This window comes from Triturus cristatus, chromosome 7 (genome assembly GCF_964204655.1).
Source record: "Triturus cristatus chromosome 7, aTriCri1.1, whole genome shotgun sequence".
Lineage (NCBI taxonomy): Eukaryota > Metazoa > Chordata > Amphibia > Caudata > Salamandridae > Triturus > Triturus cristatus.
The window spans coordinates 1,546,738,263-1,546,765,909 of NC_140590.1; the positions used below are offsets into that span (position 1 = coordinate 1,546,738,263).

The 27,647-nt window shown below is 44.2% G+C and overlaps 1 protein-coding gene across 1 annotated transcript in view; it reads right to left on the bottom strand.

Moving 5' to 3' along the window:
* Positions 1-13,525, bottom strand: part of ADA (adenosine deaminase) — a 266,233-nt gene extending 252,708 nt beyond the window's left edge. Inside the window, exon 1 of the mRNA XM_085619334.1 lies at positions 13,359-13,525. Within this exon, the coding sequence (XP_085475460.1) occupies positions 13,359-13,517 (159 nt within the window). The 5' untranslated portion in view covers positions 13,518-13,525. The remainder of the gene's footprint in view (positions 1-13,358) is intronic.
* Between the last annotated feature and the right edge of the window lie 14,122 nt (positions 13,526-27,647).

The following is a 27,647-nucleotide window of genomic DNA, read 5'->3' on the forward strand; positions in this document are numbered from 1 at the left end:
ATGTCCACTTAGGCAAAACAGAAATAAGTAGCTGTTTCGAATAATTTCGATGTTAAATGTACCGTGTATTTAGTGTGAGGAAATGTGTAAATCTCGAGCCTCAAAGGGGCCTTCCAGCGAATGACGTGACAGTAGATCTCAAAACCCGATCTGACATCATCAAAAAACATTCTAGAAGGCCTATTGTTGATGACTATTAGAGATTCAGGACTGGGTTAAGAGAGGTGTGTTTTTCCTGTATACTGAATGGCACCAATTATAGGTAAGTGGGTAATGAACACCCGGGAATTCCCACTTTCCCCAATCAGCTCTTGTGTGGTCGAGCTTCTAAACTATAGACCGGTCAATATTCTACCTGCATACACATAAATGTAAATTGATACTTGTATAGCGCACTACTCACCCGCAAGGGTCTTAAGGCGCTTGTACGAATACCGCTGTGGAACCCATCCTGGCTTTCCCTGTGAGGCGTCCACTCCTGAGCACCCCCAAGGTGGAGGCCAGGCATCCTTAGCGTTGTGGGGGCCGTTGTGGAGATTAAGCAAGCTATTGGCCAGAGTTGCAGAGTGGGACTCCATGATTGGAATGGCACCGAGGCGAGAATTATCAATTTTTTGAGCCCAAGACCCGCCGAGGCAGGGAATTGAACCCTGGTCCCGGGCTAGACCTCTGCATCAGGGTCTGCCGCTCTAATCATTGAGCCACACTTCTGCCTTTAACTCTCCTGTGTGACATGGACACAATGTACAATGCTTAGAGACCTGGACGGCTCTGAGGATTTTGTTGCCTTCAGTTCTAAATTCTGAAGTACACCCCATCACGTTTCCCCTTTCCCCGCACATGTGCTCATACTCACAAACACACAAGAGCCAATCCGATGCCACATTCACCCACTATAAATCACCTATACATATTTCACACAAAGAAATAACAGGATTCAAAAGTCACCTCATTGTATGAACATCTTTGCATAAGCATCCACTTATCTAAGTTAGAAACAAGCACTTTTCACTGAAGATGAATAGAGAGTGCTGCTTGTGCATTTGGACGAGAGACAGCTTGAGCTGTCTTTTCTGTGTCCTGCAATAAAACCATAACACACAAAAATACATACACATATACGAATATAGCAGGCCTTTATGTCCACCCATTCCTTCATTGGTCCATTAACTATCATTTGCATTTTGCTTCCGCCCACCACACAGTACAGCACAGGGAAGGGGGTCATTTCTCACATCAGCCATCGGTTCTCGTCCACTGTGAATTACAACGTATTGCTGATAACAACTGCACATCTGCCCACAAAGAAGTGCACTCTATTGCCAGGGTTGGTGGGCCAAAGCTATACTTTTTTTTAAATGTTTGTTTCTTTCGATTCTTTAAATATTTTTTTCTCTTTTTTTGTCATCCTTGTATGTGGCAACTATGTTTTCAATTTATAGTCATTCCAACCCAACAATACCTTTTTTGTATCAATAAGAACCATATATTCCTGTGATGTGCATTACAGGTGTAAAGGGTTTCCATATCTGTTCCAAGTACACCAGCCAGCTGTGAATACAGGTTCATTAATATTGCGTGCAATGTTTTTCAGTGTAAGTGATTTATTTCCAGCATATGGCCTACATGTAGAGGTGGTATTTTTTGTGTTACTTTCTTCTTTCTATTTTAGTGGAATATGTTTGCGATGAAAAATAAAAAATAACCCTTGCACCACCTTGCCAAGGACAGACCTATTGGCTTTGCTAACCCTTGTTTTTGGAGGCGGTAGTGCTTTTTTTTAAAGGTTAAGGACGGCACATGGGACAACTTCGTTTCTGGAAGTGTGCATAAGGTGTATTTTATAATTTTATACGCTTTGTAACAACATTTTTGTGGCTATCGGTGAGATACAAGAATGCATCTAATCCAAATTCGACCAAGTTCATCACTTTCACATTTCCTTTGAGAAATAGACACGCTTTCAATACATCATGTTTGTTTTTTTCCTATGGAGGGCCCATATCTCCTGCTGCCACATGCACCTCTGGGTGTTCCCAGCTGTAGGGCCCGCCCTGCTTAGGAAGCAAAATAATTATGACAACAAAGATTCTCTAGAAACCCTGTTATGATCTTAACAGTGAACTGACAAAAGCCATACTAAACACGGTAATAGCAAAAACCTCAACTAAGTGTACTATCACAGTACGTTTAATTAGGGCTTAACTGATTATGCAGAACAAATGGAAACCCTGGTATGGAAAGTGGGTTGATTTCACAGCTGGATGAACTGTGGCTTCTCAGATCATCCAAGACTGAAAGCATCCTGAACGAAGCAATAGATTTTTATTTCTTATTTCTTTATTTATAGTTTTATATAGTGCGTGCCATACCCTTCTAGGTGTTAGAATGCTTTACAAAATGGATCGACTTAACAACAGTGTCGCTGTCACAAGATTGGACTGTCCATCAGATAGAAACTTTAAGGAAGGTTGTGGATGGAGGAAATTACGAAGTGATATGCAGAAGGGAGGAAGGCAGTTCTGCCCTGACTGGGTTCATCCTTGGGGGTTGTGTTAGATTTTCAGGCCCTTTCTGGAGGTATCAAATAAAGGGGTTGTACGTATAAAGGGGTGATGTATGTGAGTTAATGGAAACACGAAAACAGAGAAACCACATTGAGGGAAACCAAATCATAGAAAATCAATTTTAAGGCAAGAACATTTTAAGGAATTGCACAATTTTGAAGACTAAAGGAAACATTTTAAAGGAAAGATACAGCAGCTGTTCTGTCAATCTAAGCAAAGACTGCCCTGCTGCTGTTGTTGGGGTCACATACACTCATCCTCTCCCTGAAGGACAAGACAACCACCAGCAGAACCAACCTCATCAACTGCATGACCATGGTAGCACACTGGATGCAAACTAACTGCCTGAAGCTCAAACTTAGACAAGACGGAAGTACTGGTCTTCGGGAACAACACCTCCCCATGAGGCTCCACCTGGTGGCCATCGGAGCTAAGACCAACACCCACACCCACAGACAACTCAAGAAATCTAGGGATCATCCTAGACGAAAAGCTCAATGGCTCACGTCAAAGCAGTGTGACCTCCTGAAACTACATACTCCGCATGCTGCAAAAGATCTTCAAACAGTTGCCTCAGAACAACAGACTGACCGCCAGACGAACCCTCGTCGCCAATTTAACCCCTTCAGTGCCCATGACGAGCTGGACTCGTCATGGGCTGCGGTGGCGCTGTGCCCATGACGAGTCCAGCTCGTCATGAACTCCGCCCGCTAATGGAAGGCGCAGCACTGGGCGGGGAAAGGGGCGGGCATGCAAGGGGTTAAACTTCTCATGCACACAAACAAAGCCCTACACAACACAGAACCATAATACCTGAACAACCACATTCATTTTCACCAACCCCACAAACACCTACGCTCTGCTTCACTCTCGCTTGCACACATTCCATCATCCTCAAAATCAAAACTGAAGGTTGCTCATTCTCCTACATCATACCCAAGACATGGAAAGATCTTCCTCAACACATCAGAGTCTCCTCCTCACTTCTTGAGTTCCACAAGAAGCTGAAGACCTGGCTCTCTGTATAAGCACCTTGGGAACCACACACCTGCCCACGCGCCTTGTTACTCTCTTGGGTGATTAGCATGCTATATAAATCAATCACAGGTTTAAGCTGTATGACCTACATATGGAGCACTATGTATAATGTTTCCTTCCACAGATTACTTCCTCTGACTGCTTGTTATCTCAGGAACACTCCTCCCACTATGCTCCTAAAACCCTGCATGAAAAATTGACCTTGAGTTACCTCTGCTTGCTTCCACACCTTTCTTTTTCCCAGAGTGGCCCTCTTCTTACCCTCCTTATAAGGTATAGCCTTAAACGGTATACCTTATAGTATAACCTCCTCTTAGTCTCTGGCCTGTCCGCCTTAATCCTTCTTATTGTAATTTTGGATAAGGCATTGGGATGGGCCAATAGACTCACACTGGCCACCCCCCTATGGGATACGGAAAGGCTGGGGACGCTGGGGCGAACCAAGGGGTTTGACAAGTGGGACCTCATCGGTATCTCACATATTCGGGACATGTGGGGGCGGGAGGGAGTGGTGACGTTTGATGCATTGCAACAGACATACGACCTGGCAGCATCAGAAAAATTCCGTTATGTGCAGATTCAACATGCGCTGCGGGCCAACATCCCGTCGGGCGCGGAACTCCCTGAGGCATCCCCGCTTGAGGACAGATTGCTTGATGGGCATTTACCAGACAAGTGTATATCCCTCACATATAAAAAACTCATACACCACACCCCTGACCCCCTTACAGCATTGAGGGAGAAATGGGAAAGAGATGGTCTGTAAATCGAGGATGAAGAATGGCAGGAGGCGCTTTCCTCACCCAAGGAAGTGGCTATATCGGCCAAACTAAAACTAATACAGCTAAAGATCCTACATAGAGTATACCTATCAGGGACACAACTGATTCACATGGGGAGCAGTGCGGATGGGTTGTGCAGGAGGGGATGTGGACTGCGGGGCGAGTTCCTGCACGTTCTATGGGAGTGCCCGGTGGTTCAGACCTACTGGCGAAGTGTTCTGAAGGTTATGAGTACGGTGTGGGGGTTGCCTTTGCTGCCTGAAGCCAAAAGATGCCTTTTGAACATATGGGAGCCCACGGATTTAAATGTGAAAGGGAGGTTATGGGTTACACTGGGGCAGGCAATTGCTAAGCGCAACATAGCGCAGTTATGGGGGGCCGCCACAGCAACCACGCTGAAGAAATGGAAAGAAGATATGGACTGGTGTATGGTTCGCGAGAAGACTGTATACGTTGCATGGGGCTGTCCCAAAAAATGGATAGAAATTTGGACTAAATGGAATGTGTACCGGGGGGCGTTATGTGAACCACCGATTGTCTCGTCCCCAGAAGACCACTGTACAATATAAACTGCAATGCATATATGTTACCTATGCCCGCTAAAGAAACGAGCTTTGCACTGACACCTGTGACGAACGGATGCAACTGTAAGTTATAATGTACAGAATTGTATGTCATGACCACTGTTTCAGTCAGTTAAATAAACAGAGTTATAAAAAAAAAAAAAAAAAAAATTGGGATTTAGCAGATACCTAATTTAATAGATTACAATCTCTCCTCTTTAAAACCCTATCACTGTAACCTAGCGTTCCTAATTTCTTCCTGCCTCTCTATCTCACCCATATCATCAACATAAAAGGAGCAATTCCAGAAAGGATTATTGCTATGAATTTGCTTAAAAGGGATAATAATTTCCTTTTTAAGAAGAACCTTCACTCACCAACCTAGTTGGTAACATGCTTCATCAGAGGGTTCCCACCCTCTGCCATGATTTTATCCTTTCACATAGCTTGCACTATGTCTTTTTATATTCGGAAACACTTTGATCACGGTCTCCAGCTAGATGAGAATACACGGACCCATGATACTGGGACCTTCACCGGCACAAAGGTGGAATTTTTTCGGATTCAAATCGACTCGTTTTTAAGGCATACCACACTCCAAATGAGCACGTGTGGTGAAATGTGGAGAATTTTAATACATGAGAGTTCACTCAAGAGCACACAACACACAATATTATCCCACTTGTGTGGGTGCAAGCATGCGCATGTCGTATGCCCGACACACAGATTGAAAGTTACGGGTGAGGAGAGTTAATCTGTGGAGATCCAGGCATGTGGATCGGTATTACTCACCTTTTTACGCTGACGTGTGTGATTACTGTGATGATATGCATGAGAGTCCCGGGAATGTACTTAATCTCATGCAGTTTTTTTTTTCTTACAGAAATTCAATGAGTACAAGTAAAACCGTAAGTTGATGGTCAGGATTGTATTAATGTGGGTGCACCTTAGCGAGTGCACACGAATCACCTACACTGGTCCTGAAGAAAGCCTTGAGATTTTGCATAGGAAGGCTGAAACATGTAGACCCTGTCACTTAATTATCAATTCAATTCAATTCAATGAAACTTTATTCGGATCGTTGAGAATCCATAAAAGTACAAAAAGACAATTATAAAATCGTACAATAAAATAAAATACTATTTGCACATGAGAAATAATCCATCTAAACTTTAAGACATAGTAGACCGGGCACGAACCGCAGTTTTTAAAAAAGAGCTCACACGAAAAACAAGTTCATCATCGTCCAAGGCCAAAATCATTGAAAATGCAAGTTCCAGGCTAATAGGTTTTGTTTTTTTAAAATACGGAGTTAAAAACCATTTAATATACTTCATATAAAATTTACAGAAGAATAAAAAATGTAGAGTTGTCTGCCTGCTCTGGGAATCACAAGGGCATGGCTCAACACATTGGTCCTTAAAATTCCATAGGGGGAAACTAAGTGCATGCTTGATGGTGCCTGCCCTAAGGCGAAATATAAGGCCTCGCTCCCAATGACTCAACGGCAGGGTTAAATATCTGGGTGTGGGATGTATTATAAAATTGCAAGCTAAATAACCAGAAACACTAGATTTCAAGGACTCCCTTACTACCCTTTCGACATCAAATAACTTATAAAGTACTTTTTTAAATTCACATTTAGTGGGGTGCTTAGTGGTAGAGGGTTTAAGAAAAATGTCTTCAGAGTTCACGCTGCGAAAAATGCTATGCACTCCTGATAGCCAGGGAATGGTCATACCCCTGTCGCAGCGGAGGCAATCCTCAATGATGTCCCTAGTCAGTTTGGCAGCGGGGTTTTTCCAGATCGACAGCCAAAAAAGGGCTGGACGGGCACGGATAAAATCCCCTATAAAATGCAAACCCAATTCCCTATGGCATATAAAATGTGGGGAAGTAATGGGAACACAGAGAAGTTTCCTACAAAATCTATGTTCCTCAGTAATTATGTCTGAGCAACTGGCAGTACCCCAAACCTCAGCGCCATAAGTGGCAACCGGGACGCATTGAGTTTTGTATATTTTTAGGATAGCAGGCAATGCCCCGGTCAGTTTTGGACGGGGGAGGCTCAAAATTGAGTTAATGGACTTTGAGAACTTACTCCTGGCGTGGGCAATATGCCTACTCCAGGAGTTGTTCGCAGCAAAGACCACTCCCAAATACGGGAAACTGCCAGTTGACCCCAGTCTTTCTGCCCCCACAACTATGCTGCCAATATGGTGCCTCTTCGGGCCGCAAGACATTACAAAAGACTTTTTAAAATTGGTCTTCAGATCTAGGGAATCCATATGTGCAACAAAGCCATTCACCAATATACGTAGTGCATTTGGGGTGCGTCCCATAAGGACCGCGTCGTCTGCATATAGCAGTGCGGGAAGAAGGTTATCTTTTATGGACGGGACATCACCGGTTAAAGAGACCAAATGTTTGTGTAGGCCGTTTATGTATATTATAAATAAAAGGGGGGCTAGGACACATCCCTGTCTAACCCCTCTGTTAACTGTAACAGGCTCGGAAACCTCACCCCCAGTGCTAATCCTGACACAGGCCTTCAGATCCCTATGCAAATAGGCCAAAAAGTGTACCAGCGATTCATCCAAGCCGTAATCCAATAAGGCCTTCCAGAGTAATGACCTATTAACAAGGTCAAAAGCGGTGGATAAATCCATGAAGGCCAGATAAATTGGGCAGTTACGTGCTACGGTGTACTTGCCCAAGATAAGGTTCAGATTAAGGCATTGCTCCGCAGTTCCCACTTTATTGCGGAAACCCAGCTGACAACTCTCTAAAATTTGGTTGTCCTCGGCCCATAACAGGATTTTATTATACAGTACTCTCCCTAAAATCTTTAAAGTGTTGTCACTAAGGGAGATAGGCCTGTAGCATGATGGTTGGGAACGGTCACCCTTCTTGAAGATGGGCACTATGATACTAGATGACCAGGTTGGAGGTGGTAAGGAAGTAAAATTTAAATTCTTAAAAACATTCAGTAAAAGTGGGGCCCATAAATCAGGGTGGGTCTTAATAATGTCAATTGGGAGGCCATCTGGGCCAGGGGCTTTATTCCCCGCGCTCTGTGCGATGGCCTCCATAACCTCAGATAGTGATACATCGGCCCGTGGGGGGCTATTAAATATTGGAATGGCCGCCGCAGAAGGTGGAGCCGCATAGATCTTAGAAAAGTGATCCACCCATGCAGCTCCGGGGATGGTACAGTCTATTGGGGACGCGACCTGACCCGTGCGACGCAGGTCTTTGACTTAATTATCACGGATGTCAATGGTCAATTCAAACATAAAGAACATCCACCTCTGTTTTTACTCTTGTCCTATGACCCCACCATTAAACTCCTTGGGTGCATAAGATAATTAAAAAAAATCACCACTCACTTTTCACATTGCACAAACAACCCGCTCCGCTGTAATCAGGCGTTGTAGCACACCCGATAAGCGCTCGGCCCCTCGGGTGGGAACCCTATGATGAAGCATGTCACTAACTAGGTTGGTGAGTGAGGGTTCCTCTTAAAAAGAAAATTATTTTCCCTTTTAAGCAAATTCATAGCAGTAATCCTTTTTGGAATTGCTCCTTTTGTGTTGATGATATCATTTCTTGGGGGACCAGGAGCGGTTCCTTTAGTCCCTTGCTCTTTTTTTGTTTCCTGATATCTTTCTCACCCACCATTCACCAGAACCCACACAGCCCCCACTAAAGATCACATCTAACTGGTATTAATATAATTCTATCAAAAAGTAGCTGGAGTAAATGCACGCAACTTTTTCGTGAGAGCACATAAATCAATGACCACTGGATTAACCACTAACCGTGGGTTCAGGAATAGCGTGCTACTCGCCATAAAGCATTTCAATGCCTCATCAGGGGTAATAAACGCTACATGAATAAAATTACAATTACACTTGTAACCTTACTTTATAGAACTACGGTTAGCACGTCCGTGACTCTGTCTTTCTTACATATCTGCCACATTCCATGCTTTTAAGTTCACCACTACATGCGTAGAGTAGCCCTCTGAGTCTCGGGCATGACAAACGAATGTTTGCCACTCGGGCCACGCCATAAAATCACACTCTATTGAACAAGCACAACAAACAAAGCTATAGTCATTCTTAAACACCCAGAAGTGGTTTGGGGCATTCGAGGCGCTATGCAAATGCTGCAATACGTCATTGCTGCTATCTATGGTGTACCTGGTCTGCATACACTAGAACCACGTGGTAGTCTTTTTCATTAAACAAAAGCCAAAACGACTGATTTTGTCAGCGCTTGTTCACTCTTGCCTCTCTTCTGTCTCCAGTTTTTTTTCTAGCTTTGTTTTTCATCCCTTAGACCCTCTACTGCATTTCTATTTGTTCTCTCTCTCTCTCATCTTTAGTTTTTTTTCCCTCTTCACTCTGTGTTTTTCTCCGTTCACTTTACTCACTCCACCACTGTCACGGGTTCTGCCCAGTTTATAAATGGCCTTGCTCATGATGGATTATTTAGTTATCAAAACATTCATCCAGCTGCTTCCGAACTGGCAGCACCTAGAGTCAGAGGCCTGTTAGTCAGCACAAACTATGTTATCATTAAATGCCACTCTCTGGGGCAATCCTTGTAAACTATGATCTCACTGATGGCTGTTCAAGCCATCCAGCTTATCACTGACCTCTGTACTCCCGGTTTTGTAACATCCTTATCCCTGTACACAATCGTGTACAATTCTCTGAACTATTTTGCACTGAGACAGAAAGCACTATAGCTCACGAGCACTTACTCTGCCTCTCCAGCCAGCATGAGGCACACTCATAGTGCAAATCATCCAAAATAATTAAATAAAAACAGAGGGTGGAAATGCTTCAGTAGCGGTGCACAATATATGAGATAAAGTACCCCAACTGTACGTGACCCGGATTTGCCAAGTCATCAAGCAGCAATGAGGCCATGTAGGGGCAAGAGCCTGCATACAGTGTGGGGTTAAGAGCATAGGAAGCGGATTTGGAGTACCATGTGCATCATAATAAGTAGGTTTCACACTATTACAACATCTACGGGACTGCTACTCCCCTGTTACGAGTCTCGGTCTGCCAGCTCATCAGCATAATTAACCAAGTCACGCCCATGATTGAAGACCAAAATTGCACTGCACGTTGTGCTGCCAAGGAACAAGTTATTATTTTTGCTGCAAGATGGCTCAGTGAGTTCAACACCTTTTGCCGACTATTTCTGTGTTCTGCAGGCCATGAGTTGGAATTCTGGCAAATACGTCTTAGCCTTTCATCCTTCCAAAGTTGGTAACTGAGCACCACTAAATTAAGTGAGAGTAACATATGTAAGTTACATCGCTTAGAATATGTATGGATCACTACCTAAAAAGTACTTTGATATGATAAAGCACACTCGTGTCCAGACTATTCCAGCGCCACCACAAATATTCACCCTTCCTTGTCATTTCCTTTGCATTCCCCAACGGCCATGGCCCAAAAAGAACACTGTGTGCAGATGTCGTTTCTGTACCTACAAAGCCAGGGACAGTCTCTTATTTAATTTCTCATTGCTTATCGCATCATAGCTCATTGAGGTGAACGCAGCGCTTTACAAAGCAGCCAAACTACTGTTTCCGATTCAGCTGCGCCTGTGTTCACCTCCAGATAGCAAGGGAGCTCTAATCCAGTTGTGTTTGAACTACGACTAACGAAGCCAGAAATGACAGCCTGCAACAATTACAGTTTGAGCAGCTAATTGGCGGCAGACTGCAGAAAACGATGTAGTGCAGCATTCTTGTGAAAAGTGAACACTTAATTTCGTTATTTTGATCAGAGAAGACTAAAAATAACTGGGACAGTCATCAACGCACCTTAAACACACTAAAGAACTATAATCATAGATGTTAACCCTTTACCCATGTTCTTAATCATATATACCCCAAACCCTTAACACTGTATACTTATCCTTTTAACCATAACCCTGTGAGTAAACTCATACATGTATAACTATATTTAACCCCTAGACTACATACCCTCAACCCTACACTCCAAAACATTAACCCTATACCAAATCCCCTTAAAGTTTAACATCAAACCCTAACCCATACAATTCTCCTTTTACCATAAATCAGTGGGTCTTAACGTTTTGACTTCTGTGGACCCCCACTTAATCATTACTAAAACCCAGGGCCCCCCACTGAATAATTACTGGAATCTTGGGACACCCACTAAGACGTTACAGGAAGCCGGGAACCCAGGCCTAAGCATTTTCAATGATTTGAACCACAAAACAATACTAAAAAAAAAACCAGAGCCAAGCATTCATTAAACAAACAAGTACACAAATGATGAAACATTTTATATAATTTGCGCACAAATATACAAAAATAACTACATTTTAATTTTAATAGGAAAGTTTGAGCTTTTCTAAATATAATTGAGCCCACTCATCGTCCATACTATATTATGTTTCATGCACTTTCACTGCACCCACAGATCAATCTGAGGATAATAATTTAATTTTAACCTTCAAATTAAGTCACATTTACAGAATGTTTAAAAAATTTCATTTGTATATTTTGCTTCTTTATTTATATACACCTCATTAGTCTATTAATATTATTTAATTTCCTAAGCAGTGACAGACCCCCTGTGTAGGTTTTGTGAACCCCTATATCTCCCTAGACACAAGTTAAGAACCACTGCCCTAAGTGACATAACTCTTAACTCCATGAGCTGGAACCTTACCCACAACACTTTCGGAAATGTTCCTTTTTTGAAGTATTTATTTTTTAGAACCCAAAATTGTAAAGTGTTATTTTTAGAGGTGTTGTTTTCGAAGTTTTAGAGGCAATACCAGCAGCGTTGGCTCAGCCTATCATCCTTTTGAGGACAATAGTACCTTTATGTTCCATAATACTAATACCATTGATGTACAGTGCTTTGAAGCAGCCCGACAGAGGTAGTGAGCTTTGTATAAAACCAAGTCAATATTTTTATCAATAAGCTATACTAAGTGGCAGTAAGATGGCGTTCAATTGAATTGCGATTTAAGGGCAAAGTAGGAAAACCTATTGAAATATAATTCGCAGGCAATATAATGGCAACTCGCCAATTAGCACCCAGTGCCTGCTTCCACTGCCACTAAAATGTACACACCCATGGTGAATAGTGGTGTGGAAGAAACTTCAACAAGTCGAGTCATGTGTGGTTATTCTAAGACGCAATACTACAGATGACAGTGGTTCTCTGTGAAGCTTGCATTAAGCTTACAGTTCCTGGGGAGCACAATATTTTCATTTTTACTGCAGCCTTCAAGTCATTTTTGTAATTATTATAAAAAGTATTTTTCACTAGCATATAAATCTTTGGGTATCCAAGGGAGGTAATAGAAGGTGTTACAATTAAGCCACTTGTGCTCATATCATCAACTTCTTAATGATGTAAGATGGGGTCAGTGTTGCACTGCAAGGATAGAGACGTGTAACCCAATGACCACGCAGAGATCTCTGCTGCATGTCTTCAGCCCACCGAGCTATCTTCTCAGGGTGAAGCGGGAAATAGATCAAAGTAGAGGCATTCTTTCAGAAGCTGCTCCTCGGATTGGTCCGTGGTACCCCACGAGGCAGTCTATTAGTTGCTAAGGTGACTGCATACAACATCTTTCCCCTAGATCCTCACGCCACTGTTTCAGCATCCTGGACTTGACCCCAGAGGGAACTGCAGATGACCCCTGAATGTCACACTTCACAAGGCCAAGTTCAGAACGCTTCCTGTCGTGTAAACCAGCCCAATGGTTCACGAGCCGTACTCGCGAGCTAAATAAACAAAGCGCACCTGGGCAGCGCAGTAGAGAACGGAGCCAGTAAACAAGCATTGACAAACCACATGGCATTAATAACACCTGTTATCAACCGCAGGAGCCGATTACCTTTTGAGAGCGTGCTACGTAGTTTATGATTATTTTAGCCCACCTAACCACATATGCTCTTTATTATTCTGTTATTCGCCGGCGCGTGGCTAGTTCTATGCAACAGCCGGCTCAATGAAGTGATTCCTACATTTCATTCACATTCCTTGCCTCAATGTGTGCACTTTGCTCGTGTGAAAGCACACACAACAGATAAGAATGCTGCACTGTATGCTGAACAGCCGGAGAGTGCTGTGGTGGCAGCCGGGCACCGAGCCTCACCTCCAGAGGGCACAGCTGAATGAACACAGACTGGGCTTCATTGATGAATTTCAAGCCGTGCCCTCTTGACAGGGCTCCCTCTGCCACATGGCCAGAGGGAGAGGGGTGGAAGGAGGTTCTACCTTTAAAATAATATTTTTTTCTGTGCCCCGATGTTATATACGATGCAGGGGATGCGCCTTTCCCTGCCCGCTGTCCTCTCTGTAAAGCTGCAGACAGAGGTCGGTTTACAGTACCTTGGGCTTGTCAAAAGTATGCAGTTTCTGTTCCATCTTGCTGCAGGAACCCCTGTGTGCTGTGCAGAGCTGACAGATCACACCGCCCTCAGACGCCTTCACTCCTGCCCGCAGCCCGCCCAGCTGCGCACTGCATGGATGTGACACTGCTGGCCGCATAAACCCTGGAAGGAGCAGAGGGCTGTCTGTTTAGCCCCGCCCACAAAGAGGGCGTGGCTGGGCACGCGGCAGGGGAGGGGGAGCTCCCAGGAGGAAGGAGCTCTCCAGCGGACAGGAGGCGGGAGCCAATAGCCGGCCAGAGTCAAAGGTCCAGGTAGCAAGAGAGATAGCTAGGTAGAGTCCTAGGGCAGAGGCTCCGTGACGTAACAATAGCCCCGGCGGTGCGGGAGTGCCCGAGCTTCAGGGCCCCCCCCTCCGGCACTGTGCACGGGCGGCGGGCCCCGGCCTGAGGAACTTGACTGGGTCCAGAGCGCCCCCCCCCCCCCATGTACTTTGCGGGGGAGTGTGGGCCACTGCAGAGGCTTGGACAGTTAGATTAACAAGCATTTGCAATGCAACAGGTCTCGCATTTACGTGAGTTTGAGCTATTGGCATTGTAAATGACAATGCTTTTTCTTTATTTTTTGTTTTTGAGACATAAATAAAATGCATTGTCATTTACAATGGCAATAGTTTAAACTTGCATAAATGCTTAACCTATTGCAGGGCAAATGATGACTCCGAGTTAGTCAATACTGATCCCAGTGTGGACCTGTCCTTGCCAGTGATCAATAATACAAGACCCGCTGAGGGTTGGGGGCACTAATGACGGTTTTACAGTAGCATGCATTGGCAAGTACAATAACCCCAGCTGCCAATATTGGAGAGTGCGAACACAACCCCTCACAGGGGCCGGTGTCGGGGGGTCACCCTGGCTGCGCAGCCACCCTCTGGCACTGCAAGGCAATGCTGCTGGGATCCATTCTGGAGCCGTGTCGCTGACAGTATGATTTTAAAAAAAAAATTAGGAAATATCCAAGTCCTTCGACCTCTGAGATTCTGGGAGGCGCTAGCCATAGTCCCTGCTCCTGTACATGCGTGGTTCATGTGCCCCCTCTAAAAATTTAAAAATAAAAGACAAATGGTATGGAAGAGTCTGCCATGCAGGTCATATTCTGTGAGCACTGGGCTCGGTACTGTATTTGCAGAACTGGTCTGTGGTTCAAATCAGTTTCAGCGCCTCCGACGAATCTGCGTATTTGTAAGTGATTTATTTTTTATTTTGTAGCACAAACAGCAATCCATAAACTGTTGGTTCAACGCCATTGACTGTTTGATCAGTTACAGGCTATTTTTTCTTCCGTCAGTGAGGGGAGATTAAACACCTTTATTTCCAGAGCTGTGTCTGCAGCGAGGCACCGAGCTAAACGCACAATAAAAGTGTACTTAATAAATGTATACCCCCCCTCTCTCGTACTGCTACTTCATTCGCGGTCCTGAAACTTATAGCAGTCTATATAAGCCCCTTAATTAGGCGAAAGCAATTTCCGAAAACATTTAGGCTGCTCTGAAAGAGACGCACATTGTTCCACCATAGAAGGCATTTAAACCTAACCCCATTTTTTGATCAAGGTAAGTAAAACTTTGTTTATAAATACAAGGAGGGGGAGACTGACACTCGCACCGCGCGCTACACTGAGCCCAGAGGAAGCAGCACACTTTGTCAAAATTAATGTGACACGAGAAGAGTTCGTAGAATACATCTGTAAAACTCATGTGCGCTTTGTTTTGTTGTTGGTAAAGGATGCACGGCGCTGAACGCTTCTACCTGAAGCGTTAAATTGCATGTTTAGCTCAGAACGTCTGGGAGAGACCTTTTTTGCTTAAATGGCACACAAACATTTGAATATGCCTCAATAAAGAATTATGCACCGCGGTGGGGAGTTAGCTGTGATGAGGCTGTCTCGGTGTCGCCTGCTTATCTTTGGGGGAAGATGCACGAGGCGAAGTAAATAATTTAATAAGCCGCTGCATGTAATTATGTTATTTACAAGGGCTGTTAACAACAACAACAAAAAACAGCCCCAACCCCAACGCTATTTGTTAAACTGGCACCACTGTTCTCTGCCCGCATCCATGCAAAGCACACAAGTGTGAAAGAGAAAGAGTTAGGCAGAGATTAAGAGTGAGGGGTGGGCAGACAGAAACAAATATATGGGAAGAGGAAACGGGCGGGGGGAGCGCATTCCAGGCGGGGGAGCGGAGAGCAGGGCTGCATTGTATAAACAAGCGCGCACTGAAGTTGACGAGGAGGGAGTGGGAGGGGGGAGTGGGGGCGGGCACAGTGGTGCGGGACATCAAAGGGGCCGCGAAAGTGAAAGCAAACGAGTGCTTTCAGGCCTCCAAATGGTGCGCGCGCCCGGACGGCGCACATGCACTGTATTTGGAGGCCTGAAAAGCCACTGTTTGCACTGCCAAAACTCGCTTACTATAAGTCTCGCCAGTGCAGCGCTAAAGCGCTGTCTCAGGCGAGACCTAAAAACACAGGCATCAGCATCTAGAGATTAGCAGAGCAAAGGGAGAAGCGCAACGCATATAACAAAAGTGAATGTAGCACCTGAATGTCAAGAAAAGAACAACAAAGCAACAGGCTGTGGTACAGGCCCGCTTCCAGGAATGTTCATCTGGATGGGCCACAGGTATGTACTGTGTTCTGGTGGGCCAATCTTGGCCCAATTTTCGTCTATTCTGGAGGCAGCCTACAAGCCCAAGAATACCTCATATCTTCTTTCAAACAGGCACACAGTGCATCTAGCGAGTTATTTTGTGAGTAAGAGCTGATCTCTATACTCAACAGCCCCTGCCGTGATAATTTCCAGCAGGGCAGGCTTCAACAGAATCACATGGATTCCAAACAGATTCAAATAGTAGTTCATAGTTAAGGAGGTCCCTGTTACTGCACCTAAGCCATGACATTTCACACTAGACGGGCTACTTACTCCTTGCAATTGGCCCATACATCTATTTATTTGAATACTGTGACCTTTGTGACTGTTTATTTTCATGTCAATCTTTTGTTGTGTACTTTCATTGATCAAAAAGTTTAAAAAACAGCTACACATTTTGAAAATCAGAAAGGAGTATTGTTGACAACTAAGAGCAGTTTTCATGCCTGAGAAGTGTAAAACCATTAATTGCAGTCAAGCAGGTAACCTTCTGTGCCATGTTACACAGAGTGCCCCGGTTACAGAAGTGGCCATAGATGCTTGCGAAGCCCTTTCTTTAACACTGATGCGCTGGCACACATGTATAGCCAGTGCTATATTCAGAGGATGTTCCCTCATTTACATGGGGCGTGACCCAGTGCAAATAAGGGAATCGTTTAGCCTCTTAGCCCATCAATATTATGGATATGGACGCAGAGGCAAACAGACATACAACATGGGAAACAAAAGCAATCATCAGGACTAAAAAAATGCTATAGCCATGACTGGGTTTTGTACCAGTTTGAACTGAATGCTCCATAAAGTGCACGTGCTTCTCTCGGGTCATGTCATGCCATGTTTTGTTGGTTTGTAAAGCGCACTGTCACTCAGGAGGGCATCCTGGAGCTGAGCAGGTGTGAGATTAGCCAAACATAGGGCCTAATGTGGTGACTCTTGAAAAGCCAGGTCTTCAGCTTCTTGTGGAATTCAAGAATTGAAGAGAAGGCTCGGATGTGTAACGCCACATAATTTCATGCTTTAGGAGCAATGAAGGAGAAGGCTCAGCTGCCGGATCTGGTGTTCCATATGTGTGGGTTGCGAACAAGTAGGAATCTTGCCAAGCAGAGGTGTCTGGAAGGTTTGTGAAAGCAGAGGTATGCTGGGCCAAAGTACCTTAAAAGTTTAGATGAGGACTTTTAAATCTGCTTGTTTGGATATGGGCAGCCAGTGTAGCTCCTTGAGGTGAGGTGAGATGTGTGAGGGTCATGGGAGGTTGGGAGGGATTCTGGCTGCCGAGTTCTGGATGTTCTGCAGCCTTCCAATGATATGCTTGTTTATCCCAGCATAGAGGGTGTTATTAGTAGTCTAGGATGCTGGTGGCAAGAGTGTGGGTGATGATTTTCCGCATGTTTATTGGGAGCCATTTGAAAATCTTTCTCAGCATCTTCAGTATAAGGCACTGATGGCGTTGACTTGGGCTGTGATGATGAGTTTGCAGTCAAGGATGAACCGAAGGTTCTTGGCTAGGGTTATTTATTACTGAGGTAAGTCCAGATAATTAGCATTAAGGCCGCCGTGTGTATATCATCCCACATTGCATAACCTGTGGTAGCCTTTTATTGAAATGAATTATGATTAGTCCCAGCGCGAATAGATGTGGTTAGACAAACAGTATCGCCAGACCCACTGAATTCATGTGGTAGGAGAGGACCAATTTATGCAGCAGATTTGACTAAATTATGCAGCAAGAATAGGCAAATTATGTGGTGCAATGTAGTGACATTTTCTGATAGTATTTCTTCAATATTTCTTATTATTGTTTTACACTTGTGAACACTTGACATAACACAGTTATTTACTTCACCTCAGTTTCTGGTAGGTAACAGACAGACACGCTTGATCTAGCTTTAAAGGGTAACCATTTTATTAATAGTAAAACAGGAGAGATGTGATCAAATATTTTGCTTCCAGAGACAATGAACAGCACTCAATGGTGCCAGATGAATGTTTGGAAGATCGTTCAGAAGTGAGTTGGCATAGTCATGTCTTGACAGAAGAAGGGATTGAACTATTGTCTTGAGATTACCTTCAGGAGTAAACTGAAAACCCACAGTAAACACTGTTGGAAATGCACACCCTTAGCCATAGGACGAATTTGTGCTTGAAGTTTTAATCTTGTGCCAGGAAAGACACCCAATGATTTTGGACACTCAATACTGGCAAGATTACAACTAAGCAACTCAGGTGACTGCGGCATCTGGTGCTCCTGGACACACAGAGTGATCTTTGGCATGCCAGCACCACTCCAGAACAATGGACATCATACCTAAACTGTTGTGTGCCTCCTTGACGTCATACTTAAAATATTGTGTGCGTCCTTGTCGTGATTATTCCCACCCTTGGCATGATGCTGGGCAAGACATCATGACTAGAATTCTTAGCATATTGTGGATATCCTTTGACATGATGGTGTCCACCCCCGACATAATGCAAGCTACCGTAGGTAAATTGGTAGCTTTTATGGCATTACAAAGGATTTCTGTGGGTAATGCTGGCAGTGACATAATGGTGCTCTTACTTATTTGACAATTAACTTGCCGCTCGCAGAGGAGTATTTGACCCGTGTTGCCTGCAACCTACTGGAGCCCTGTAGGGCATTGGCCTCACTTAACCTGTGTCCAGGGAGCCCCGTTGGGCATTGGAAGTTGATCGGAGAGCTGCTGAACAGGAGGACGGGACTGCGAGGACCAGCAGGCTGTGCGTGTTCCATCCAGCACACCTGCCGCCTCTTCCCGTGACTCCGCCCCCTGCTGACCGCTGAAAACTCCTCGCGGCCCCCGCTTCGCGGGAGCCGCTCGCAGAGGAGTATTTGACCCGTGTTGCCTGCAACCTACTGGAGCCCCGTAGGGCATTGGCCTCACTTAACCTGTGTCCAGGGAGCCCCGTTGGGCATTGGAAGTTGATCGGAGAGCTGCTGAACAGGAGGACGGGACTGCGAGGACCAGCAGGCTGTGCGTGTTCCATCCAGCACACCTGCCGCCTCTTCCCGTGACTCCGCCCCCTCTATCCACAGCCAGTATAAGACCTGAAGGTATTACGCGTCAGCGGGACGCGTTTGCGGGACATCACCCGGGACAAAGCCCGGACTAAGGGCGGACCCTCTGAGACCCTCCGAGGCCGATCGAGGCTGGGCTGGGCCAGGAGTGACTCCGCTGCAGTGTGGTAACTGGGAGTTTCTTCTTCTTCTTTTAAATATTGCCATGGCTTCTAGCGAGAATGTTATGCCTGGGGAGAAACCAAGGCCAGTGGTAACTGGCCCCCTTGACAGTTATTTTAAAAAACCTTCTGTAATGGATAATGAGCTGGACACTACCCTGGAGGAGCGCAGACTAGAACGTCGTCGCTCTATTGAAAATATGAAACGTAGACCTTCGGAGGTTGTTTCCCCAATCATTTCTGTTGTCGATAGTGGTAGTAATGGTGTAAACGACACCCCCCTCTCGCAAGAGGGTGTTCCGCTATTGTTACGTGACTGTTCGCCCTCAAACTGTGTTCCTAGTGTTCAGGTTATCAGCGACTCTCTCCCCCCACATGCCATAAGTCATTCTAAAATTTACAAAACGCGGCTTGCGGGACGGGGGGTAGGAAAAAAGGCTAAGAATCTGAACAAGGGGATTATTCACGGCCCTCCTCCCAGGAAAAAAAGGCGTAGGGTGGGGGTGATCAATGGCCCCAGGACACAGCACTCAGAATTTGGCCACTATTCTTCTAATGGGTCTGTTTCAGGGTTATTAACTGGGCCAGATCATAGCCAGACGGCGGCCATTAGTACCTGTTTAACGGCTGTGAACCCTGCTGTGACCCCCTCAGAGCCTGCCCAATCAGCTGTAGTTATCCCACAGGTGCCTATTTCCACCGTTTTTTTACCCCAACTGGGGGATATGATTAGCATTCTCCTTTTACCCATTACTGATACCTTAAGGAAGCTGGAGTATAGGCTAGCGAACATCGAATCTACAATGAGAAATATGGCCGTTGTAAGTAAGGTTACAACGGATGGTACCAGTAAACAGGCTGGAGCTCCCCTTATAAATCCACCTAGGGAACCTCCTGATCTCAGTAGGAATGTAATGCAGAATGCGGGCCACCAAGTTCCGAACCAGGGCAGAAATGAACCTTTGTTGCCGAAGGAACATTTAGTTAGTAAGCCCGTTATGGATTTGGTGGAGGAAGCCAGTATTGCCCCGGTAGGGAGCACTGTCCAGGCGCAGGGTAACCCAAGGTGGGAGGGGGCCCCTGGGATTCATGGTCTTCGGGTTGATTTACCCCCAGAAGCTGCACCCTTAGTGGTGGTGTTGACTGGGGTTCCTGTTTTAACTGATAATAAGAGTGAGGATTATGCCCAGCTTAAAAATAAAACTATCCACTGGTTAAGAACATATAGACCCATAAATAGGAAAGTAAATGGTGAGATATTACATGTTAGACGTCTCCCATGGCTTGGTGGAAGGAATAAAGACGTCGATGGAGATATAGTTCTGATTAATTTCAGAGACCCAGAAGCGGTAGCTCTTATATTGAACTGGCCCCTGGGCAACGGTAATAGCCAAATTCGCCCTCGATCTTTGACCTATTTCTATCCTAGGTCCTTGGTTTTCCCCACATCCTATGTAAGGAAAAATCGTTTAGTCTACACAAATGACCCCACTGCCCTTTATGCACCAAATCAGCGAATCGATCACCAAGGTTGGAATATGGTTCCCTTTAGTAGCCACAGGAATAACAACATTCGGAGAATGGAGCACCTGAGGCCTTTTACATCTTTAGAATTAGGGAACAGGTTTGATGTCTTTTCCAGCATGGATGATTGTGATTGAAAATTACAGTTTGGGCAGGGGAAGCGGGAGAGTCCAATTGGAGGTGGTGCTGTGGGGAACGTTACTGTGTTATCTAATGTGGTTGATGACCCCCAAAGTAGTGATGGGCCTCTCCAGGATGCGGAAAACATTACTCTAAGAACTTCTAATGTGTTAGATACCACCATATGTACTGCCGAAAAATGTATGATAAATCCAAGAATATTATCGGCCACAATAGTTACCAACCCATCCCAAGTAGCCTTAGAAGAGAACCTAAGGGCTATTACGTGGAATATAGCTGGGCTAGCCTCTAAGGTAAACACTTCCATATGGGCTGACTTTATTAAACAAGGTTATGATATTATTTGCCTGCAAGAAACTTGGGATAGGGCTGAAGTACATGTTGAGGGCTATACTTCCTTTAACGTGCAGGCTGTGGCATCCCAAGCTGGTCGAGCCAAGGGTGGACTCGTGACCCTGATATCCACTGCACTGACTGAGTTCTGTGCTAGTGATCATGTAGTTCTAGGTGAACATGCCTCGGTTCTGCGTATGGTCCATAGCGGATGCAGAGACCTAATAATAGTGAACTTTTATAACAACATTGCCGGGCACAAACAGGGAAAGTTTATTTCTGACATAGAGCAGGCCATTGATGCCTTTTTATTGAGTACACCCAAACCTGCTGCCATCATATGGGTGGGAGATTTTAACATTAAATCATGTACCTATGCACTCAAGGGGGCTTGTGGCCATAGGGAGGAGTACTCGGGAAGGGAAACAACATGTGTATATAACCATTTCCCGCATAACAACTATGGTAGTGCTCTGAATAACCTATTGGCCAAATATGACCTGGACCTCCTAGAATGTAATAAGGACAAAAACAATGTTAGATGTCCAACATTTCATGGGAGGAACAGTCAATCATTTATTGATCACATTATGATATCTTGCTCTGTAGCTTATATTAATGTTTGGGTGATCGAACAAAAGGTCAGTGATCACAACAGTGTAACCGTTGAACTATTGGGTTGGGGAATCAAAAGGAATACCTTTGGTCAACCAATTCAGGACATTGTTGCAGTAAGACCGAATGGGATGAGAGTGAAATGGATAAAAGTTGACCCCACTAAACTTGTTGCCAATGTGATCACAAACTGTTGTGGAGAGGTCGAGTATTGCCTATTGCTGGACCCATGCCCACGAATTCTGTTATCCAAATTCCTAACTATTACAAAAACCATTGAGAAATCCCTGACACACAAACCTCGGAAATTAAGGAAAGTTAAGGCGGTGTGGTTTGATGACCATTGTGCGCAGTCATTAAAAAGGTTAAAAACTTCACTTGATGCCACACCAAGAGACGTTTGTAGGATCAGGGAAGAGCGCCATAACTATAAAACTGCACTTTCCATTAGGAAGAAGGAATTGCAGGATGCGGCATGGGAAAAATTAGATCTGGCTGCAGATACCAAAGACCATAAACTTTTTTGGGATACCGTAAATAGTCCATTCTTGAAGAATGACAACGTCCCTGAACTAACTTCGCATGTCAGTTGTCAGGCCTGGATAGCGCACTTCTCTGGGATTTTTAATTCTGATTTTACTACCGTTTTTAATTCTAATGTTTTAACTGATACCCCAACCTGTTTTAAATGGGAGAAATTATTGTTCTCGGTGATACTAAGCGAGGTGATTGTGGCAATTGAAAAGAGTAAGGGGGGGAAAGCCCCGGGTCCAGATGGGGTCCCCGTGGACTTTTTCAAATCTGAGATTGTATTATGGGCCCCCATTTTAACCCGTTATTTTAATGCTGCAATCGAGGACGAGTTACCAACCTCATGGGGTCAATCCATTTTAGTACCACGTTTTAAAAAGGGTTCCAGGGCTGAAGCACGAAATTATCGCCCAATTTCACTTTTAGACTCGTCGTTAAAGATTTTGAGTCGTATACTTCTGGTGAGACTAGAGACCTGGGCCGAGGACAACAATGTTCTTTCGCCTATTCAGTTTGGGTTCCGAAGGGGTCTAGGAACTATGGAGCAGTGCGTGAACCTTGAACTTATCATCGGCAAGTACACTAAAGCCAAGGAGGGGAATTTGTTTATGTGCTTTGCCGATCTAAGTTCTGCTTTTGATTTAGTGGAACACGCACTGCTCTGGCCAGTACTACTTGACATGGGCGCACCACCTGAAATCATCCACCTCTTGGCTAGAATGTATAGTAATCTTTCAAGTAAGGTTAGATTCGGAACAAATGGTGAATGCACCCCCCTTTTTAAAATTGGTAGAGGGATCCGACAAGGGTGTGTGCTTGCTCCCCTTTTATTCTCCCTTTTTATAAATCAGGTTGATCAATTTTTACAAGAATTTTATGCTGATGCTCCCATCATCAATGGAAAGCAAATACCCGTTCTACTATATGCAGACGACGCGGTCCTGATTTCCAGGACCGCGAATGGGTTGCAAAAGTTAATTGAGAAGTTTCATATTTTTATTCAGGGCAGAAAGCTTAAAATTAACAAGGGTAAGACTATGACTATGACTTGTGGTAAGAAAATAAAGAAAAACAAGTCATTCTTTTTAGATGGGGATAAACTTGAGGCAGTTCGACATTTCTGCTACTTAGGTATCACCTTTTCAGGTGATGGGAGATGGGTAAATGAGCAATCTTGTGTTGGTATGAAGATGACCAGAAATACAAATTGCATCTTCAGATTCGCCTCGAAATTGGGGGGTCGTAGAATCCGAGAGATGATTTCCATCTATAATTCAAGGTGCATGTCCTCTGCTTTGTATGGAGCAGGGATATGGGGATATAATCGTCAGATTGCTCTGTCCATCCAGCAAGAGGAAAACAAGTACCTGAAACGACTATTATGCCTCCCCGCTTCTGCCTCAAACGAGATTACCCACAGAGAGCTAGGTATAAATTATGCTGCAGATCTGATTGCATTGCGTCCCTTGTCCCTATGGCGGTCCATATGGGCCAAAGAAGAAACTAGGTTTACCCAGGAAGTAATTTTGGACTGCATCCAACTAGATCGGCATTCGAAAATACCCTGGTTAGAACATATTCACTCCTGGTATAAGATTCTCTTTGGCCAGGATATTTTTAAAGATATTTTAACAACATCGGTTTTAACAAAGCGTAACCTTAAAACCACCTACTTGGACCATGCAAAAGGGACCAGAACGAAGGAATATGCAATACAAAGTACGTTCAAATTATATTTGGAGTACAACCTTAGTACAAGATTCCCACCTTATCTTACATTTGTTAGCATTAATTCTCATCGCTTCGTTCTAGCACGCCTGAGGTTGGGTATAGTCCACCATCTGGTGGCTTTCCCAACCGTAAAAAAACCCGGGTCATGTCTGTGCCCATGCGATGGGAAATCTAAACAGAGCATCTGCCACTTTTTACTCTTCTGTAATTTTTATACTGGCTTTAGAAAGTTTTATTTGAAGCAACTATTTTTAGAATATAAGACATACAATACAAGAGCCGCAATACAATTGTTGTTTGACTTGGCCTCCCCGAATGTGTGCTATCGCGTGGCCACTTACATTTTAAAATGCACCTGGCACAGGAAATCAATTATTATATGATTCACTCCTTCCGTTATCCCCGTTCACTCGTTGGCTATTATATTTTATGACTACTGGTGATTTACTGTTAAGTTACATTGTTTGTTGTGTATTTATTTTTGTATTGGCATTTGCACAAACTTCTATTACAAACAAACTGCTGCCAAAATGTCTAACTGAATTAACTCCCCCCTTAACAACTATTACTAAAATGTACTTAATGATTAAATTTAACTCTGTACACAAAGTGATATACTTTATTGATTTAACAATATTGGCATGGATAGTGATGTAATTTTAAATGTTTTTTTCTTTTTTTTTTTTCTATTTAATTTCCATAAATGTGATTTTTCTTTTTTTTTACTGTTTTGATGTATGTTGCTATATGGTTGTACTTGTACATACCGAATAAAGCATTTTTTTTTTGGACAATTAACTTTATTGCATTCATGTAAGTAAAGAAAACATTTAGATCCTGCATTATCATTCAACCATGTTGGCACAGCTCCAAACTACATATCACCATCGTGCAATCAATTACATAAAACTCAGTCAATGATAGTTCCACCATTTACCGCAATTCCTGGTGTGTTTTTGGAGACATGCCCTGGCTATGTAAATGGGTTCCTCCTGCTTGGCACACCAGTCCAGACCCACTTGCCATTGTGCCAGTTGTGGTGGGGGGTCTTGGGTTTTCCATTGGTGTGCTGTGTCTCTATCTGCCACCATTGTGGCCAGCTACACCATTCTATATTGTCCTCAGGTGCCATGGAGTTCATCTAATATTCCCAGCAGGGCCACATGAAGGTGATAGCCCTACCGACCATCCTTGAACTTGGTTAGCACTCCCTCAATCCATCACCAGTACCTGGCAATTGTAGGACATTTCCAGACCATGTGAAAGGAATCTGCATCTGGGCAGTTTCAGAAAAAGCAGGAGGAGTGAGGGATTTTGCCCTCGTGCCATAGGCGATGGGGAGTAATATAGGTCACATATAAATAGTTCAGCTGGACCAGTGTAAGGCGAGAGGATATATCTATTTCTCGGGGGCCATCTGGGCTTCACTCCAGTCAGAATCATCAGGAGGACCTGCCCAATCCTACCCATTTCTGTCTGAGGGTTGTATATGCCTCCTTTTCCCAATTGACTCATCAGTAGCTTAGCTTAAAGTGTATAATATTCACGCAAGTCTGTAATCTAAGTGTTGTAAACAGTAAGGACGCGTTGGAGCTATCGCAATTTATAGAATTGAGTCTGTGACAGATGGAAATGGTCTTGCACGTTTTGGAATGAACATATGTGGTCCCCCTGCTATGATTCTCCCATGTTTGAGATACATATTTTGTCCTACTTGGAAAAGCTTTCTAGCTGTGCAAAGGTCGTCTATCTTGCCACAACTGGATTTGCTGTGTTAGCTAAATGTCCCACCTGATGGACTACAGTGCCAGGAGCTAGTTTACAAAGACCACCCTGTAGACATAGAAGGGATTCTGAGGAATAGGGTTGTCATATAGCATCACTATCACGTTATGTATGGCCAGGAGAGAGAGTTGTGATTGATACTCTGGGTCGTTCCATACCCTACTCAACCAGTCGTTGATGACCAGGATTTGTGCAGCTCTGTACTATAATTTTTGCTCAGTCCATCCCATCCCTCAGTCATATACTATGTCAGTACGTGAAGGGCGACCAGCCCACAGGTAGGAGTGGATTATGGACACAAGGCCTCTAAACCAGTGGCATTTGATCATCAGCAGAAAGTTCTAGAGGGTGTACAGGAATTGTGGGAGTGTCATCATTTTAAATAGGGCCACTCTGCTGAGCACTTGGAGAGGCAATTAAATGGTGATCGTCCTTTGTATACTGAGGGCATCGTTGAATAATGGATCCACCTCTGTACAATGGTGGTAATTATAGGCATATAGCAGTAATTCAATGGAATATGGTGTCCACATTTGTCATAATTAAGAGCCTGGTATAATGGGGGCCTTTCTTGACATATTTTTGCTTCCTTGGTATGATGGTGCCCCACTGGTAAAATAGTGGACATCCTTGGAATACTGTTGGTCTCACTCCTATTCTGGAGCTCATTCCTGACATTATGCTGTCCCTGATCTAACAGTGGTCATTTTTGGTATAGCATGGGCTTTCTTGGCATGATGATGCATATTTCTGACATAATACTGGCCAGTGCATGATAGGGTCCTACTTTGATAAATTATGGGCATTATTGGAATATCAGGGCCATCCATAACATATTGGAGGAATTCCAGGTAGATGAATAGCATCCCAGGAATATGTGGTACTGTGGCATGCAAGGCAGAAGCAGTCCTTGGGTTGCAGTAACACTTATGGGTATTTGGCGAAAATTACAAGTTGCTGTTTCGGGAACAAACATGCATTTCCAAAAAATGAAAAATGTGTATGTCAGGATAAAAGCCATGTTTTTCGTGTAAATGAAAAACGTTTGTGTGTGAATTGCGTTTACTTTCCCTAAGTGAAGAGATCAGATGCAAATAATATGGGGACGATTACGAGTTTGGTGGCCCAACTACCAGAGAACCGCGTCCGTCTACTCCACACCGCCCCTGCACCGGCAGACAACTGACTGTTGCATTATGAGTTAAGCAGTCCGAAACACACACCGCCGCCCTGGAGAGCCTGTCAGTGTTTCTGCGACGGATCCGCGGCAGGCTGCTTTGTCGGCGGTGAGATGACAGACACCGCCAGGATGGCGTTTCTACTGCTGAGTGTCTTACGAGTACAAAGTGACTGGCGGTCTCACGGTGGTGGACAGCCAACGGCGGTTACTCAAAGGCAGTCTATAGCCGATGTGCGGGGAACCAAAAAATGAAAAAGAAAATCTAAAAAAAATACTATTGGTTAGACCCAAATACCACACATCGGAAATCTTGTCAAAAGTGGCCACTCCTGCAAACCACACTATAAAATACACCCCTAACTTGACCTACATCCTTTGACATTCTAGACAGAGCAGCCACGTTATCACAACTATAGATATTCTTGCAATCGATTATTTCTAAAGTTTCACTCATTAAACACCACCGCCACCCTTTAACTCCATTTGCACAACCTAAGCCGTTATTTCCTTCTTGAATATTTCTTTGAACTCACTACCCTAACATTTTAT